This window comes from Anopheles ziemanni, chromosome 2, assembly GCF_943734765.1.
Source record: "Anopheles ziemanni chromosome 2, idAnoZiCoDA_A2_x.2, whole genome shotgun sequence".
NCBI lineage: Eukaryota > Metazoa > Arthropoda > Insecta > Diptera > Culicidae > Anopheles > Anopheles ziemanni.
The window spans coordinates 51866164-51882770 of NC_080705.1; the positions used below are offsets into that span (position 1 = coordinate 51866164).

General features: G+C 40.7%; 2 protein-coding genes across 2 annotated transcripts; both read right to left on the minus strand.

Annotated features, from left to right (window-relative positions):
- Positions 1-7654: 7654 nt before the first annotated feature.
- Positions 7655-8260, minus strand: LOC131293826 (peritrophin-1-like). Its single transcript, XM_058321879.1, has one exon. It carries the CDS (start codon positions 8258-8260, stop codon positions 7655-7657), a length of 606 nt encoding a protein of 201 aa, XP_058177862.1.
- Positions 8261-10194: 1934 nt separating this feature from the next.
- Positions 10195-10809, minus strand: LOC131293827 (peritrophin-44-like). The gene has a single exon (XM_058321881.1). The coding sequence runs from the start codon at positions 10807-10809 to the stop codon at positions 10195-10197; it is 615 nt and encodes a 204-aa protein (XP_058177864.1).
- Between the last annotated feature and the right edge of the window lie 5798 nt (positions 10810-16607).

Sequence of the window (16607 nt, forward strand, 5' to 3'; positions counted from 1 at the left end):
GCCTACCTCGTTAAGGGTTTACGAGACTTTTTACCCTATTTTTTCATTTTTATTTTTTGAAACAATAAATCTTCTAGGATGCAGTAGTAGCGTGAGGAAACACCACACCACAGGTGTGGTATTGAATCTCGTGTCTGGCATCCTCCGGTAATACAACGGTTGATCTATAATATACCGTCTTTCGGTCACAGTAACTCTCTTCAGAGGGAGGACTTGTCCCACTAGAGTGATGTTGTGCCACATAAAGAAAAAACAATCTTCAGAACTTATAATATTCAGACTTCACCGACTTTTGTTATTGATCATGTGTTTGATCCGGCGTCTAGAACATTTCCCAAAATTTAACTAAAATCAAATATTGTCACAGTATTTAACATTGAGTTAATAGGTTTATGAATAATATAAATTTAAAAACTGTACAGTCACCAAGAACCAAAATTATGTTTATTATAACAACTTTAAATCATCTGTTATCTAATTTCAATTAAATCAGTAAAAAATATCTTCAATACTTCAATAATATGTCCAATCTCGTAATATAATTTAAACCCAATGCGCATATATCTTCTATATCGTTTTTTATGCGTAATATTGCTCTATTCCATCAACATGGCCGTCGTATAAAAAATTTGACTTCCATCCAAAATATTGGTAAACGCAATATTTAACAATTGAGAGACATAAATGTTTGAGCCATACTCTGTCCAATCTATCGGCCACAATAATGCCCAAATAATAACAATTAAACAAAACTCTCCCTTTGAAATTAATAAACTCTTTATTAACTGTGCTGACCTCAGAGAGCAATTGATTACTTCTCAACTTGCTCAACGCCTATTATGGAATCACCGTGCTCGATGGAGTTTAAAAAAAGTTCATGTTCAAGCTCTTTCTACGCTCGATGTCGGCTTATCATAATCTGCCACCACTAATCCTTATTAAGGTGATGTTGATTGGATATCACATTTCCATTTCCCGACTCTACTGCGTCGTTGCCCTGGTAAAATAAGCTAACCCAGGGTTACTCCATGTGGTTTACTGTGCGAGTTAATTTTGTTTGACAGTTTTTCCAATTGTGTATTGTATGGTTTGATTCGTCTCTTACCACGTGCTATGTTGAAGAAATACATTTCAATCCTGTTGTTCAGGTTTCTTGTCTTTTCACACCAAAGCACAGCCCATGCCCATGTCGCTAGAAGAAAATTCCCAACCCCTGGGCTTAACCGTTGCATTGGTTGGACACGAGAGGATGCTTGTTATAACCGGATGGTCATGATGCTAACTGTTCGATAAAATCTTTCCCGCAAAAACCAAGAAACCTCGAGTCTCACACACTTCAGCAATTGCCCAAAGGATTATGTCCTCCCCCCACCCCCTCCCCCTCCCCCTCCCCCGTGCATCTCACCGATACTCGTTTTTACTCCGCACCCTAAACCCCTTGTAGGGCGTTGGAAACGAGAAAATGATGCAATAAAACAAACATTCCGACATGGTTGTAGTGCACTCGGCCGGCAATATTGTAACGTTCTGCCTTTTCCACTTTCTTTGTTGCCTTCATATGTGTATTCAGGTTGTTTGAAAATAGATTGTCCGCACCTAATCCATCCATCCGGGCACGAGGTAAATCGGGCAAGTGTGTTTCTAGTCGCATCTGATTGTTAGGCGCTTCGGCGGATCGGTTTACAGCTATCAGCCAGCAATCCTTTGCATGGTGAAGGATCACGGATGAAATTGATGCGAACCGTCAGCCCATTACGAATGTATGTCCATCCCATTACGGGCCGCCAGTGTCGGCGCGATAGCACCGGATAGAACCCCTTCGGTCCCATGGTAGCCCCCGGGGCCCGGATTATTGGATTCGATTCTCTTTTCCGAGAATAGCCGAGAGGGAAGTTTGTAAACATTTGCAAGCTCGTCGGGAAGGGCTGTCTTGGACAAATGGATCTTGGATTCACCTACCGAAAACCACCATCCCACAACCGGCCTTCTGTACCCCCGCCGCTCTATGCACTGGTTCAACACATCGAGTTCGTTCGACGCGCTCTTTGATCTCACGCCGTTTCCAACATGTCAGCTCACTCTGTTCAAACAAATTGGCTTTTCCTCGACGCGAGCCTCACGGCTACTGCTGTGGGTATTGTGATTTTTATCCACGGCAACCTTTTTCCCTCGCTCCCTGTCAAATTGTGTATCACACAGTCGACGTGAGTCAAAACATCATGCTCCAAAACGGTGTTTTTTCTTTTGACTTGTTACACCCTATGCATGGGATTGTCCCGTTTGATCTGAAGTACATCCGCTTCCCTTCCCCCCAGAATGGCCCGGAGCGAGAAACACGAATCAGGGGGCAGGTGCGTGTCGACCTGCCACGTTACAACTACTCCATTTCCGATCGGCCTCTTCTAAATCTCGATAGGCAACAGGAAAAGTTTGGCCATTAGTTCGCGAGTGCGCCCGGAGTTTGACTACTTCCCGCCATCCACCTACCACCAACTAGCATCGTATCGGAATTTCGTGAGTTTCGATGCCTCAATAAACGAACCTTTGATCTGATTCAGGGGTTGGACCGTGTCCTGCGGGCATCTCGCCCTATCGGTTGGAGTAGTGGAGCAAAGTTTGACAATGAGTTTTTCCTCGCTCAGGTTTTGTTGTGTTCGCGAAAGCTGGTGTGTTATTGCTCCCCTGCGCACACTTATCTTCCGCTTCTACCGTGTCTAGATTGACCTTCGGTTGCACGTGTTCATCATCATCATTATCATCACCATCGGGGGAAATTGATTCGTGATCCATTAACGATCGTAAGTGAAAACACCATTCCACTTAAAGAAGCCTGGGACAACATTTTCGAACCAAGTGATGTCTTAAGTTCTCTTCAGGATCTCCTAGGTTTAGGTTAGTAGAACAAAAATTATCAGACATATATCGTTTATAAAAAGTGTGTGGTTTGAAAACAGCAATATTGTTAAACTACCCAGAGTCCAAAATATTCTAATACACTTTTTTTGTCGAGCCATAACCATATTTTCAAAATTTTCTAATATTTCATGAAGAGATGGAAAATGTTTCCGCTGTATGTTGTCGTCTGTGGTGGAAGCATTTGCCTTTAGCAGTCCAGACTATTCCAAAAGACAGATTGACGTCTCATGGGTCCAAGGGTATTTTGTATATCATTAGGATAACTCCATGGCTCAAAAAACCCTGCCCTTGCGATGGTTTAGCTGGAGAGTATATTAAAAATGGCCAAAATTATCTCTTTTTTCCAAAATCGATAAGTTCAACGCTCTACATTACACTGTTTTCAGGGCCAATTCGTCGGCATCAAGCTGCTCTTTGTTGGTAGTATGCAGTCAATTGCACGCGCAAGGTTTTTGTTTGGTTTCGTTAGGAAGCACTTTGGGTTTGTTAAGTTTAACTTTGCCATTATCGGTAGCAACATTGGCGCGACAACAACGCGACATTTTCTCGTCGCGTCAATGTTGCTACCGATAATGGCAAAGTTAAACTTAACAAACCCAAACTGGTTCCTAACGATGCCAAACAAAAACCTTGCGCGTGCAATTGACTGCCTACTACCAACAAAGAGCAGCTTGATGTCGACGAATTGGCCCTGAAAACAGTGTATAAAGGCTTTTTTTGCATCATTTTTAAAAGGCAAACATAGAAAAACTGTAGGTGAAGAATGAAAATATGTTTAAGTGACGAGTGAAGTTAATATGTTTTGAGTGACCAAATATGCTAACAAATATAAACGAGCAAAACGAGCTCATCTCATTTAAATAATTTTAAATTTAAATGTCAAGATTTACTAATACTAAATTAAATTAAAATAATGGTTCGATTGGCTCTGCAAATTCATCCAACAAGCCCAAAACCAATGTAAAATGCAACTTTTTCAAATTAAAATGTGTTCATTTCTTCGATTGGCTTTTCGTGGGTCAGTTTGCCAAGCCAATCGTGAATAACGTTGTCTTCTGCTTCATGATCTTATTGATTCACAGCAGACCGTACCTGACCATTTATTTTTTCTCCCCCACTTTGCAGCGGTTTACACGCTGTTGATAATTTATTCAAAGCAGCTAGCAAAAGCCACCTTTCTTTAGAATGGTCGCAATGATGGCTGTCTCGTAAAAGTAAAGTGTCGCGAACTGGGATAAAAAAAAGCGCAAAGCTTGAAATTTGTTTTAGAATTTATCTCCACAGTTTTGCGTATCGATCCTTAGATCGCGTGGAGCGTTGTGTAGTCTCCGGTCGCGTCGTTATTTTTTACTTAATGTTTCCCGATCCGCTTAACTTCCCACGTTCTTTTCAGGGGTCGGCTAGAAGGTAGACAAAAACAAATAAAAGCAATTCTACTAATAAAAACGTATCGGACAATACGCTGCTCAAACAGCATCAGTATATACCATTTTCTTCCCGCGGTTTATTATGAATTTTGTTTCCAGAAAACCACGTTCAACGTGCTTATGGCTTACACATTTTTGAGGCTGATTAAAGTCTCTTTAATGGTGGTCTATCCGAAAGCCGCTCCATGCCCTGAAGACAATTCAGGTTTGACGCCAAGACATGCGAGCGAACGAGTGCCATCACTGGAGCACGTTGCATAAAGAAGTGATAAGCGAAATTCTTACGAAAGGAAACATTTCTCCCAGTGAACCATCAAACACAAGCGAAATGATGAACCATTACACGAAAGGGGGAACGGTCTCCCCCTTTTTGCGGAGTTATATTTTGCTTGGAACGCTGGTCCACGTCTAGGGTTTTATATTTTTATTTTTGTCATTCATATTTTGCTCCGCGTTACAAACTGACAACGTTCCTACTCTCATAGGAATCCCTATCCAGAACGGCGTAGATCTTCCCGTAATGTAGCACCGTTTTATGTAACAACATCCGCGCTTGGTGTGCTGGTGGAGATGTTTCAAGGATTACTGTAAAGAGTGGCACAAATCATCCTCATTGCGGAAACAATGAGGAAAAAGGGATGACGTAGGGCATGTCTCCGTCGGCATCGAAATCAACGCGAGATATCGCCTCGTTGATGGTACAGGAAAGCTGCCAAGTTACTTTGAAACGCCACGCCACAGGCACCACTCATTCTCGTAAATTCAGGTAAAATACACTATTCTCAACTAAAGCACACCGCATGCAAAGAAGGTCCTCGACTTTCGAGTGTTCAGTCGTTACTGACTCGGCGGAGGGAACACAAACGTAACACAACTTCGGATAAAAGGAACTTTCCCCAACGAGAAGAGAACACCCCAACTTGAAAGGATCTTCCGATGCGGATGCGCATGCTCACCACCCGCTCGCGGGGAGTTTGTTTTTGTTGACGTGTTGTTGAGGCGCAAAGAAGGACTTTCCAAGCCACACTAACCTCAATGTTGCACACTGTGTTTTTTTTTTTTTTTTGGTATCCACGGGCTCCTATGAATGGGGTCGTGAATAAGGTGCAGGAATAGGCGGCATTGTGCCGCCTGTGGCACTCATTGTATGTTTTTCATGCTTTGCGAATTCATGGTTCACCCGCCACCCATCATCGCATCCAGCGGATTAATCTATTCATCACTACTAGGGAAAAAAGGGTTTTAAAAAATGTGTCAATGCTCTAAACGGAAGTGTGTCAAACAATGCACACTCCTGCTCGAGAATGTTAGGTACCGTAATAACTGCTTCGTGTTACAAACGAACCGCCCCACTGTGTATGCGTGTTTTGTGTGGATAATTCTCCTTGGATGGTTGTAAGAGCATATCATTACTTCCCAGTGCGCGAAAGCGTATAAAAAATCAACGCTTCAATAACCTGCATGGTATCATGGTGGGCTGTCGAATTTGGCGGACATTGTTAGCTATGTTAGATCCCTCTTTTAGGAATGAGTAAATTTGTTAGTGCTAGCAGTCACGCAAGTCTCAAAAGTAATGAACACCATTGAATATACCCGGGTCTCTAATCAGGTGCGATTTTTCCACGAATAATTAAGAAAGGCCGTCCTCAAACAGCTTCTTTAATTTGCGTGTTTTGTTCGCTCTTCTCTAATCCTTGTTAGCCTTACGGGTTTTTAACGGGCCGTAAGAAGACTTATTACTTTCAAATTATTTTAGTTAAATCCATTTCTAAATTGCTTACTTGCATAAGTGCATCAAAATAAATGATTCTAATATCCCCATAACATTACCTGTTTATTAAATTCATTTGATGATTTCATAAAATTGTACTGAATCCCCGAGACTTAACATAACACTTTTCTGACTCCGCAATATACAAATCTACGAGATGTACAGAGACAAAATAAAGTTAGCTTGGATTTATTAGCCCAATAAACTAACACACATTAAAGTGTACAACAATATTTTTAATCACAAAAAAATGTAAAACCGATGTTTTTCAACTGCTCCGCAGAAAACCGTTTAGTGCAGGAATTTAATTTGTTTCAGAAAGTTGGAACATCTAGGAATTGATCTGTTATGTTTAAAATATTGCTCTACTATTGCTTTTCAAAGTTGCAAAACATACATGGGTACGTGATTTTAGATAGTAGGGTTAAAAATACAGTTTGGAAGGGTGAAAATTCATTATGAGCCGTTGTTCAAGTGTGACTTGAAACTGCACACAATTCGTAATGAAAAGAACCATATTTACTAAGATTTCTGCTTTGAAAAATGAAATGACAAAACATGGCGTTGAATGTTAAACCATTTAAGTGGATAAAAATGAATTTAAATTGCATTAGTTTGAATCTCGTTTAAATTAATTGAAATAAATGTATGTTAAATTAACATTTCATTGAGATATGTACTATCTCCCCTCGTTTACTCAAATGTTTTTTTTTTATGTGGTACGACATCCCCTAGTGGGACAAGGCCTCTCTCCGAAGAGAGTTTGTGTGACCGAAAGACGGTATATTATAGATCGGTGGTCAGCCGTTCGTAAAACCGGAGGGTGCCAGACTCGAGATTCGATCCCACACCTGTGGTGTGCTGTTTCGCCATGGGCACCCCCCAAATGTTTTTAACAACACGAAAGAGTGTCATATCCATACATTTAGTTAAGAAACACTAAAGAAAACTCTCTAGTGTAGATAGCGGCATTCATTCAAATGTGATACCGCCATTGTAACTAAATTTTACTTCTAGGGCTTCAGTTTTCGTCTCTTATTTAAGAATATTTCTCTAATTTCAAAGTCTCTAGGTGAAAAGCATTGTATAAACAAAATAAGTCATACATTCTAACAAACGGCTGACCACCAAACTGTTCTTTCGCTCACAACAACTCTCTTCGTAGAGAGACGTAGTCCCACTAGGGGATCTTGGGCCACTAAAAAACATGTGTTGGTTTAACATATAAACCACTGTAAATTTTTAAACCAAAAATGTGTTTTATACCAAATGTTCAATTCATATGTTCAATCTTCGTAGCAAACAAATGTTTTTAAGTACAGTTAAATGGATTCTCTTCCATCATAAGTTCGTTACGGAGCAAATTAAGCAACAAAAACTGTTGATTAGATTGTGCGTATTATAATTGTTTTTGTTTCAAATTTTATTCGTATAAAATATATCTTACTTTCACATAATACTTGTTTCCAGTTTTCTACAAACACATTTCTGATAGCTTATACTACAAGTTCATAAATAAATATAGCTATTCGGTAATGGTCTAGTTTTTAAGGTTACACGAAACGTTCTGCGAAAAATCGCATCGCTCCTTGATCGCGTCCCAGAATAGTCCGGGTGCGCACAACTTCTGCACCGCCATACCCGATTGACAGATGAAGTACTCCTCGCAGCTCTCCACGCCGGGCAGATACACGATCTGGTTGGGGTTGTCTTGCTCCGGGCAGCGGGATGAGCTGCAGTTGACCCGCGAGCTCGGATTGCAGACTCTCTGCCGGCCGTCGAACGCGTAACCCTCGATGCACTGGCCAATGGACGAGTATCCCTCGGAGCAAACGATAAACTGATTGCAGTTCTGCGGATGTGCCGACACCTGCACGCCGGTCTGCTGCTGGCAGATGTGGCAGTTCACCCGCTCCGGATAGTCGCACATCTGCGTCAGCTCGTTGAAGTAGAAGTCACCCGGGCAAAGGTTGAGGATGCTCGCACCCTCGTTGCAGTAGTAGTACCCTGCGCAATTGCTCTTATCGCGTACGAAATAGCCATTCCGGACGCCCTGGCACGGTTGGTTGGCCGATGCAGCTCCAATGAACGTTCCGCAGATTAATACCGACAGCCCAATAAGACAAGCAATGGTGTTGGAATGCATCCTGACAGCGATAATTGCTCTTTTTTTACGTTATAGCGCGACACCAAGTGATTTGCGGCTTGCACGACTTCGATTGCTTCGAGTGGCTCGACTGGTTTGTTCAATCCTTCGCTGTGCGCCTTCCTTTTATCCCGAGACCGTCCATTGAGTGGTTGTGTGGTGCTATTTTCGTTCTGCGCCATCATCATCATCATCACCATCCCCAATCGGCGATTGAAGGAAGCCTAATCCACCGCATGTGGCAACCTATTCGCAATTAAAGCCTAATCTTATCGAACACAACTCGGTGGGTGTTTACTCATGCGAGCGGAAAAGAGGAAATGACTTACCGTTTCCGTGATACAGTGCCAGATTTCACAAACAGCTCCTATCACATATTTAGGCATATGACAATAGTAATAAATTGACCATCCAGGCGCCTCATGATTCATCGTGTGATTTAACATGTCAACTAATGTAGGCCAACTTAAGGAATTATTGCAGGATTTGAACATAATCCTACAATTTAAGAAACCCAGTTACGATACCCAGCAACGATAACAATCAAAAACCTTAAAAACCTGTTAGCGACAAACTAAAAGCAATTGTTCTTTCGCATATTGTGAAATGACGAACACCCTCTTCAGAGATATATAACTGGAAAATATATTTTTACATTTTTATTTTACTTGGAATACATAGAACGAAATCAATTAGCTAATTTAACCATGTAGTTGCTGAAAATTGCAATGTGTGCTGTGTTAGTCACAATAAATTGTCAAGTGCCATTTGCGTACGATCTTTTTGCAACGATAGAGAATAGAAAACAGTAACAGAAACATGAGCATGAAGTCTTGCCTGGCACTGTAGTACTTTTTTATTTTTTTTTTTAAACTTTTCGTCGTATATAAAATTATTCAAATCAAATAGAAATCTCCAAAAATTACATATTACTACAATCATTTTTTTAACACGTTGATTGCCATAATTACCATTTTTGATAGGCAGCTGTTCTAAAAAGTTTTTGTCCCATAAGTAAATGAAAATGCCACATAAAAATTATAGCAATTCTTCTAAGGGAAGCTAAGTCTTTGCTTAGCCTCAGAAATCTTTCGGTTATAAACATTGTATAAACGAATTTAATAAAAAAGAGTGTACTAAAAAAGTGTGCTAAAAACGCATGGCGGTCAACGTGTCAACGTTAACTACGCTGGCTGTACATTTAACAACTTTAGACAATTAATTTAATACTAATACACATAGTGACATAGCAAAAATCATATTTTGTCTCGAATCCGTTAGCAGAAAATATGTTCGTGTCCAAATAAGTCAATAGATTTATGTTTGTTAAGTTACAAACATCAGTAATATCGAACAGAACTAAACATTTATGAAAAGGTATTAATGAAAATCGTTACGCTACATTTTGAAAATGGACTTTAAAAACATCCATGTACATATCAGATGTTTACCAGGTCCAAAGGCGTGTGGGAAAATTCAATTGTGTGGATGCAATATTTTTTCAGTTCGAACACCTTACAACTGTAAGCACGTATAAAATCAAACATACAGTGATAGTGCTTTTAAGAAAAAGGAGTATTATGCTATTTTTTTCGAATTCCTAAAAACCAACGAAGAAACAATTGAAGTTAGTACAGTTCTTTGAAGATATTTTGTAAGTGATGGTACTGAAAACTACATCGGCCAAAATGCCGGAGAAATGTACCAAAAAAGTTCAATTTTTTCCTTCATCTAAAAGTTTTTCCAATACAGCAGCCTGACTTCTTTTCAATATTTTTTATTATTCCTATAGATTTACAGACTTTAATTTATGACATACTACATCTTAAAGATAATGTCAATGACACACTTGTTGCCGGATCGTACGGCTCTGCGCTAAATATCCTAACTGGTTTGGCACGCGCCAAATGAGATTTAATCAGCCTTTGCTCAGTTCAGGGCAGGGCACAGCTCACACGTTCCGCCAGGTCACACCGTTCGTTCGTCGAGTCCCAGTGTAGTCCAGGTGCGCAGAAATGCTGCACGGCCGTTCCGGCGCGACAGATAAAGTACTCATCGCACCGGTCCACACTCGGCAGAAACACGACCACGGTCGGGTTATCTTCCGTTGGGCAGAGTTTCTGCACGTTCTCCTCGCAGTTGACACGCGCCTCCGGGTTGCAGGTCTTCATCCTGCGATCGAACGCGTAACCGTCGGTGCACTGGCCGACGTACGACACTCCCTCGGAGCAGGTGATGAACTGGTTGCAGTTCTGCGGATGCGGCAGAAGCTGTACTCCCGTCTGCTCCTGGCAGATGTGGCACGTCACTTTGTTCGGATGATCACAAAGTTGCTGCAGCTCGTTGTAGTAGAACTCGCCCGGGCAGTTGTTGTACGAGCCCATCCCATTGCGGCAATAGTAGTAACCCTGGCAATCGCGCACATCGCGAACGAAGTATCCGTCCGGAACCCCGGCGCAAACACCTGCCTGTCCGATGGCATCGCTAGAAGCTCCAAGGGCCAGGAAGGAGGCAACAGCCGCGACTATCAGCAGTTTGGTTGAACTCATATTTAATTCAATTAGCTTAGTTCGGTCGGATTTGAAGGATTGCAACAATAAACTTATTTGAGCTTCCTGGTGATACTGGTTAACAAAACAAAATGTGGTCCTTTATATTTGGACTTAATCTATCTTCGTGGTGATATCACGAAGTCCTTATCTCACTGTTACTGTTTACTGCCAAAGTATGGCCTCGTAATGCTTCCTACCGACGTCTGAATGAGTCTGCCTACGATTTACTACCATTGCTAATCACCTTATCAATCTCCCTACTGTGGTCTACTCCCATCGTCAGTGGTGTGAGCCAAAGGCATGATTTATAAAAAGCATCTCATCGTGATTAGTTGTAAATTTACACGGCGATGAAGACTTAATCGTTTTATTTTTAAGTCAATTGAAACAGAACTCCAATGCATAAACAATTGCTGTGTCCCACCACCTGGAACACGGACCATCAGTCTGCATAAGCTGTCTGCTCTATTTGTTGCGGAACATACCTGCAATCCAAATTACTAGTACTATGGGTATGATCAAAAATATATGGGTAAATCAAAACTTTGGGTATGTGTGCACGTACCTTGCTGTTTTGAGTTTCATAGGACAACTTGTGTACTCCGGGTTCATGAATTTCAGATTTCTATACCGACCTGCTGGTGCTGACCGTACGACCGTACGTTAAGCAAACTTTTCCCACTTTCCACTCCCAAACACGGTCGGTCAAGTAACTTTTTCCTGCTCCTGGTAGATAAGGCGACGATTACAATGCTGTGCTAGCCCGGATGACATGTTTCTAGGCAGTCTGTCCACACGTACCACCAGACGCGTGCTCGACGTACGCGATCCTGTCGCCGGGGGTGCAAAGAATAGGGTTGAGAGTAATTTTAATAATTGAATAATCCTAGCTAAACTTTCTTCAAGCCCTGGCCCTGTCACCGTCAGCTACTGGTGAGTACACACATTGCACATCGGCATTACACGTTGCGAAACGGCGGCCAGCTGGAACGTTAATTGTTTCTGAAGAAGCGCTACTGGTTCGGGACCCAAGTAACATTTTAAGTTTTATCATGGTTCTAACGATGTTGTTCATGCTCATCATTAAGTCTCATCTTAAGAGTAAAATATCTTAAAGGCTGTGATAAAACCTTCATAAACCCGTTTTAAGTGTAAGAGGGCCCACTCTACAGAACGTTGTCAAAACCATCCCTTAAAACCTTTTCTAGACCAAAAATCACTTATTGGTTTTAAGAGAAGGTTTTAAGAAGGACTTAACAGCGTATTTACAGGCTCTTCAAGTCTACTAAGATTTTAGACTTAATGAGCAGTTTTATAGCTATCCTCAAAAGGTTTTAAGGATGTCAAAATTATTAAAACTATTTTGCCTGCTGAGAAACCTCTATAAAACCAATTGGACTTGGTACACCCATGTTAAAACATTGATAAAACTTGTAGAAGTCTAATAGGTCTTGGAAATGTTACTTGGGGAGTTAGTGCCAGCTCAGGAACGTTTCACCAGACTCGTATATCATTGTGCTTCACGGTTTAACAACGTTCAGTGTTGGACGTTAGTGAAACCCTTTCGTATGAAACCCTGGCGGATGAGTGAGATGATTGTGAGATGTGTATGTTAAAATTATTCTGAATCACTTATCGAACTGACCTTCGCGACCTAATGAGTCGTTTTTCCATGCCTTATCTTGTATTAAAATCAAAACCAAAGCATACAAAGTTGACTTTTCTATCCAACATTTATTTTAAAGCTTAGCATCTGGTAATTTACGTTTTATTGCTTAGTATACAGCACACATATTTAAAAGCTTGTTTAGTAAAATGAAACATTACACAATTAAAGCTTTTTTAAGAACCTGCATGATAATCTACCCAAAGTCTGCCAAATTCACAAACTTAATAGGACAATTTTTTTCCTGTAATTTTGAATTAGTTTATCACTGTCTTCTTGGCGTAACGACCTCTTGGTCATGCCTGCCCGTTAAGGGCTTATGAGACTTGTTTCCCTGTTGTACGTGGATAGTCAGTCCTCTCGTACAGGAGAGGGTCCGGTCTCGGCTGGGATTCGAACCCACGCCGTCCAGGTGGTGAGCCCCGGCGCTCATGGGCCGATTTTCTAACCGGCGCTACCGCTCGGCTGTCGCGGACCCCCATACAGTATATCACTGTAGCAACGTTAGAAATGTTGAAAAGAAAACATAAGATTTGTTTTAATTTTTAAACTCGATTTCTGGTGGAAGAAACAAAATTCAAATATTTACCTTACTAAGAGAAATACGGTTAACCAGATGAAATAGAAAATGTTAATAAATATCGTATTTTTCCTTGTATAACGACCCCCCGTGTATAACGACCAAACAAAAAAAAATTCAATGTTTATGAAACAAATTGAAAGTTGTTTTTTATTTTCATCAGTTGTATCAATGTCATACGTGTTTTAACCTCCACTCTATGATCGATTCGAAAAGTTACTACCCGTCTATAAGGACCCCCTAATCGGACTTTGATCATTTTTGAACTAAAAGGGGGTCGTTATACACGAAAAAATACGTTAATTTCCAACTCACATTATTTCAGCATCTTCAAAATGATAGTTTTTAAAATTATGTACTCCATATGTTGTGTAGTTTTATGTTCGTTCGAAAAATACGGTAATTTCCCACGCACATTATTTCAACATCTTCAAAACGATAGTTTTTAAATTTACGTACTCCATATGTTGTGTAGTTTTATGTTCGTGTAACGCTTATTGTTTTTTATAAGGAGTTGTTCTTAAGTTGTGAAATTAATACTTTCCTAGAATAGCTCAAGCTATAACAAATGTTGAAGTAAAATATCGCAATCAAACATAAATTCATGAAGTACCTCAATATGTTACTTAAGTAATACGTTAATTAACGTATACTGATCGCAATTAGATTGTTAATCCTTGCATTCTGGTTGAGGAAACAAAAATAAAAACATCCTCACCAGGGCTTATGTGGGGCAGAATGAACTGCTCTAAAAATACAATAAAAAATAAAAACACACAAAAAAGTGCAAAGCACACACATCAAGTTTTTCAAATTTATTCAGTACGGCAAAGTCCCCATACAACTCACAAATTATGAATTTAAGATATTTCATATTGGAAAATATACATCATCAAAATTGGAATTAAAAGTTCATTTAACTGAATTTCTTGACATAGTTTACTTTTTTATAGCTTCACAGATTCTCAAAAAGTATAAAATTGCAATAAATAGCTCTTATTAAAAAAATCGTCCAGCCTCACTATCTGAGCCAGCTGGCCCCACAATTAAAAACAAAACTTGAAAAAGAGTGCTTTTAAAAATCGTCGTTTTGATATCAATCTAAGAGTTTTAATGTCGTTTCATTATTTTTAGGTAGCAGAAGAAAGGGTAGAGATTCGATCTGTGAAAATCAAATTATTTTCCTTAAATAATGATAATGATAAGTCCCACTATTTACCCCTACATAGGTCTGAGGGATAATAGACTGCGAGAAATTTATATTTTCCGCTTGAGGTGGATATTAGTTCCTCCCCTTACCTTACAACCTTTAAATCATCTTTACTTTTATATTTGTCTGTTTTAAAACCGTATCACCGTGTTGAGGAGACAATAATGCTTTGTATTGTATACTTTTTTTTCGAATGGACTATAAGTGGAAGCGGGTCTCGAACCCAGGTTTACCAAGAAAGAAGCTGTAGTCTTCCCGAGAATCCAGAATAAGGAAATAAGTTAAAAATTAAAAGAAACTATCTGTAACGAAACGGATTGTCCAGCCGAGCGCGAAGGTAAACTCGACTGAGTGCGTCCTCGTTCTGACGCGAGAATCTTCACCGGATTTGGAGGTCCTTCGATTTCGGTATCAACGTGTTCGGCCCGTGTTGTGACGTGCCAACAACGGTGCAAACAACGTGTGATACTTCGATCTGGAGTTACGGTAAACCGGGAACCCGGTCCGCAGCGTGACTTGCCGCTAACGGAGAGGTGTTCCAACGAGTTATCCTTAACTCTTTTCGGACAAGGAGTGTTGGGAATGCTTGTCAGCGTGACCGGTCCGAGCCGTGACTTGCCGACAACGGAGAGGACCACGCAGAAGCGGGAAACTTATTGAATCTTCTAAAGTTCCGTCCGAGCCGTGACTTGCCGACGTCGGAGAGAAGCCTTCAGAATTTTCTCTAAGTTTTTTAGGAAGGTTCTTACGAGAAGCCGGTCTGCAGCGTGACGTGCCGCTGAACAGAGCAGAATCTAGCGTAAGATTGGAAGGGTTTCGGGGTATTTCGGATTTAGAACTTGAGCAAGAATTTCGGTACTTTACTCGTAGGTGTCCTGGTGAAAATAACTAGTTTATTCAAATTTTCGAGCGCTTATAAACTATTTCGGTTACATTTGATCAATAAGTGTAAACAAGATAGAAGATCTCGCTCTAATTCCAGATTGCCCCCTGCGCATCGTGAGAAAGTTACGCGGTATTCTGTTCCTGTCACGCGTCCTTTTTTCCTAAACGTCTCACTTTCTCCTAATGAGAAAACGAGGGGTCGCAGCGTCGATCGATATCGACCCACTTGACGCTTCGTCGCTCGATCACGTTGATCGCGCTAAGATTTTAACCCTTCATCGCGTGGGGCGTCTGGTTATCGTCACGCTGGCGTGGCTATGCTGGGGTTCGTAAGTTTATCAATCGTGTGAAACATTTTGGTTAATACCCTGGAGGCAGAAAATGTCACGCGACGCGTAAAAATGTTGTAAACCCCGCGCATTTAGCGCGCATTTGCCGCGCATTGTGACAGTGAAATGCGCGGGTCTGAGATACCCTCGTGGGCAATTTGCGCATGCGCATGGGTCAGTAATGGCGGCCCCCGAGTACCCTGTATAGTGATGGTCATCATAAAAACATAAGTCCGCCAGTTCCGTAATATTTATATCATTATATATTTATTTAGGATTATCATACGTTAACGACACTGCTTAAGACTATTTTTAATGATAAATTTCACTGAATATCACTACCCTACACACCACACTTGCACACTAGGGAATATCAATGTCGAAAAGATCTTCTGATGCACATCCGAGCAGCGGGATCGGGATCCAAAACAAACTTCCGACGGAAGATGCCCTAGAAATGAAAATAGAGAGGAATTAAATTATTATTGATGTTGATACGCAATAATTGATGAAATACTTATCTTGTTTTGTTTTCCATCGATGAATTCTGCGAGATCGGATCGGACGCCGCCAGCAGCAGTACCTCTCCATGCGGAAGAGTAGCGATGTAAACAACACTACAACTTCCATTTTTGGGCTGAATATGAGCCGTAAACGAAACACATGCACAATTTCTTCAGTCTTATTTGTAAAGTTCACTAAATAACACTGAAAACATCATTATTTTACGCACTTTTTTATCACTGCGCTCGACGCGCACCAAGCGGTCCCGGCGGCTGCCATCACTGAACGCTCCCCTGACAGCTTGACTGTGAGCGTGGGTTTGAGACTATGGTGGCCAAAAATAAGTGTGATCGTTGAACAAAAATAGCGTCTGACGAATGTGTATCTGTCCTAATTTTTTTTAAATTAGGTAATGTATTTTTGTACGCGGTTGAGGTTTCACCTATTCAACAATTGCATAAAAAATCGGTGAAAAAAATAATTTATCCACCCACAATAAACTTTGTCCATGGGACAACCAAATCCCATAATAGTGTAGGCTGTTTGGCTTTGCATTGTAAATCTGGTCGGAGTGTGAATTTGATTTTCATTGTTATTTTCAAATATATGGACGTAAATCAT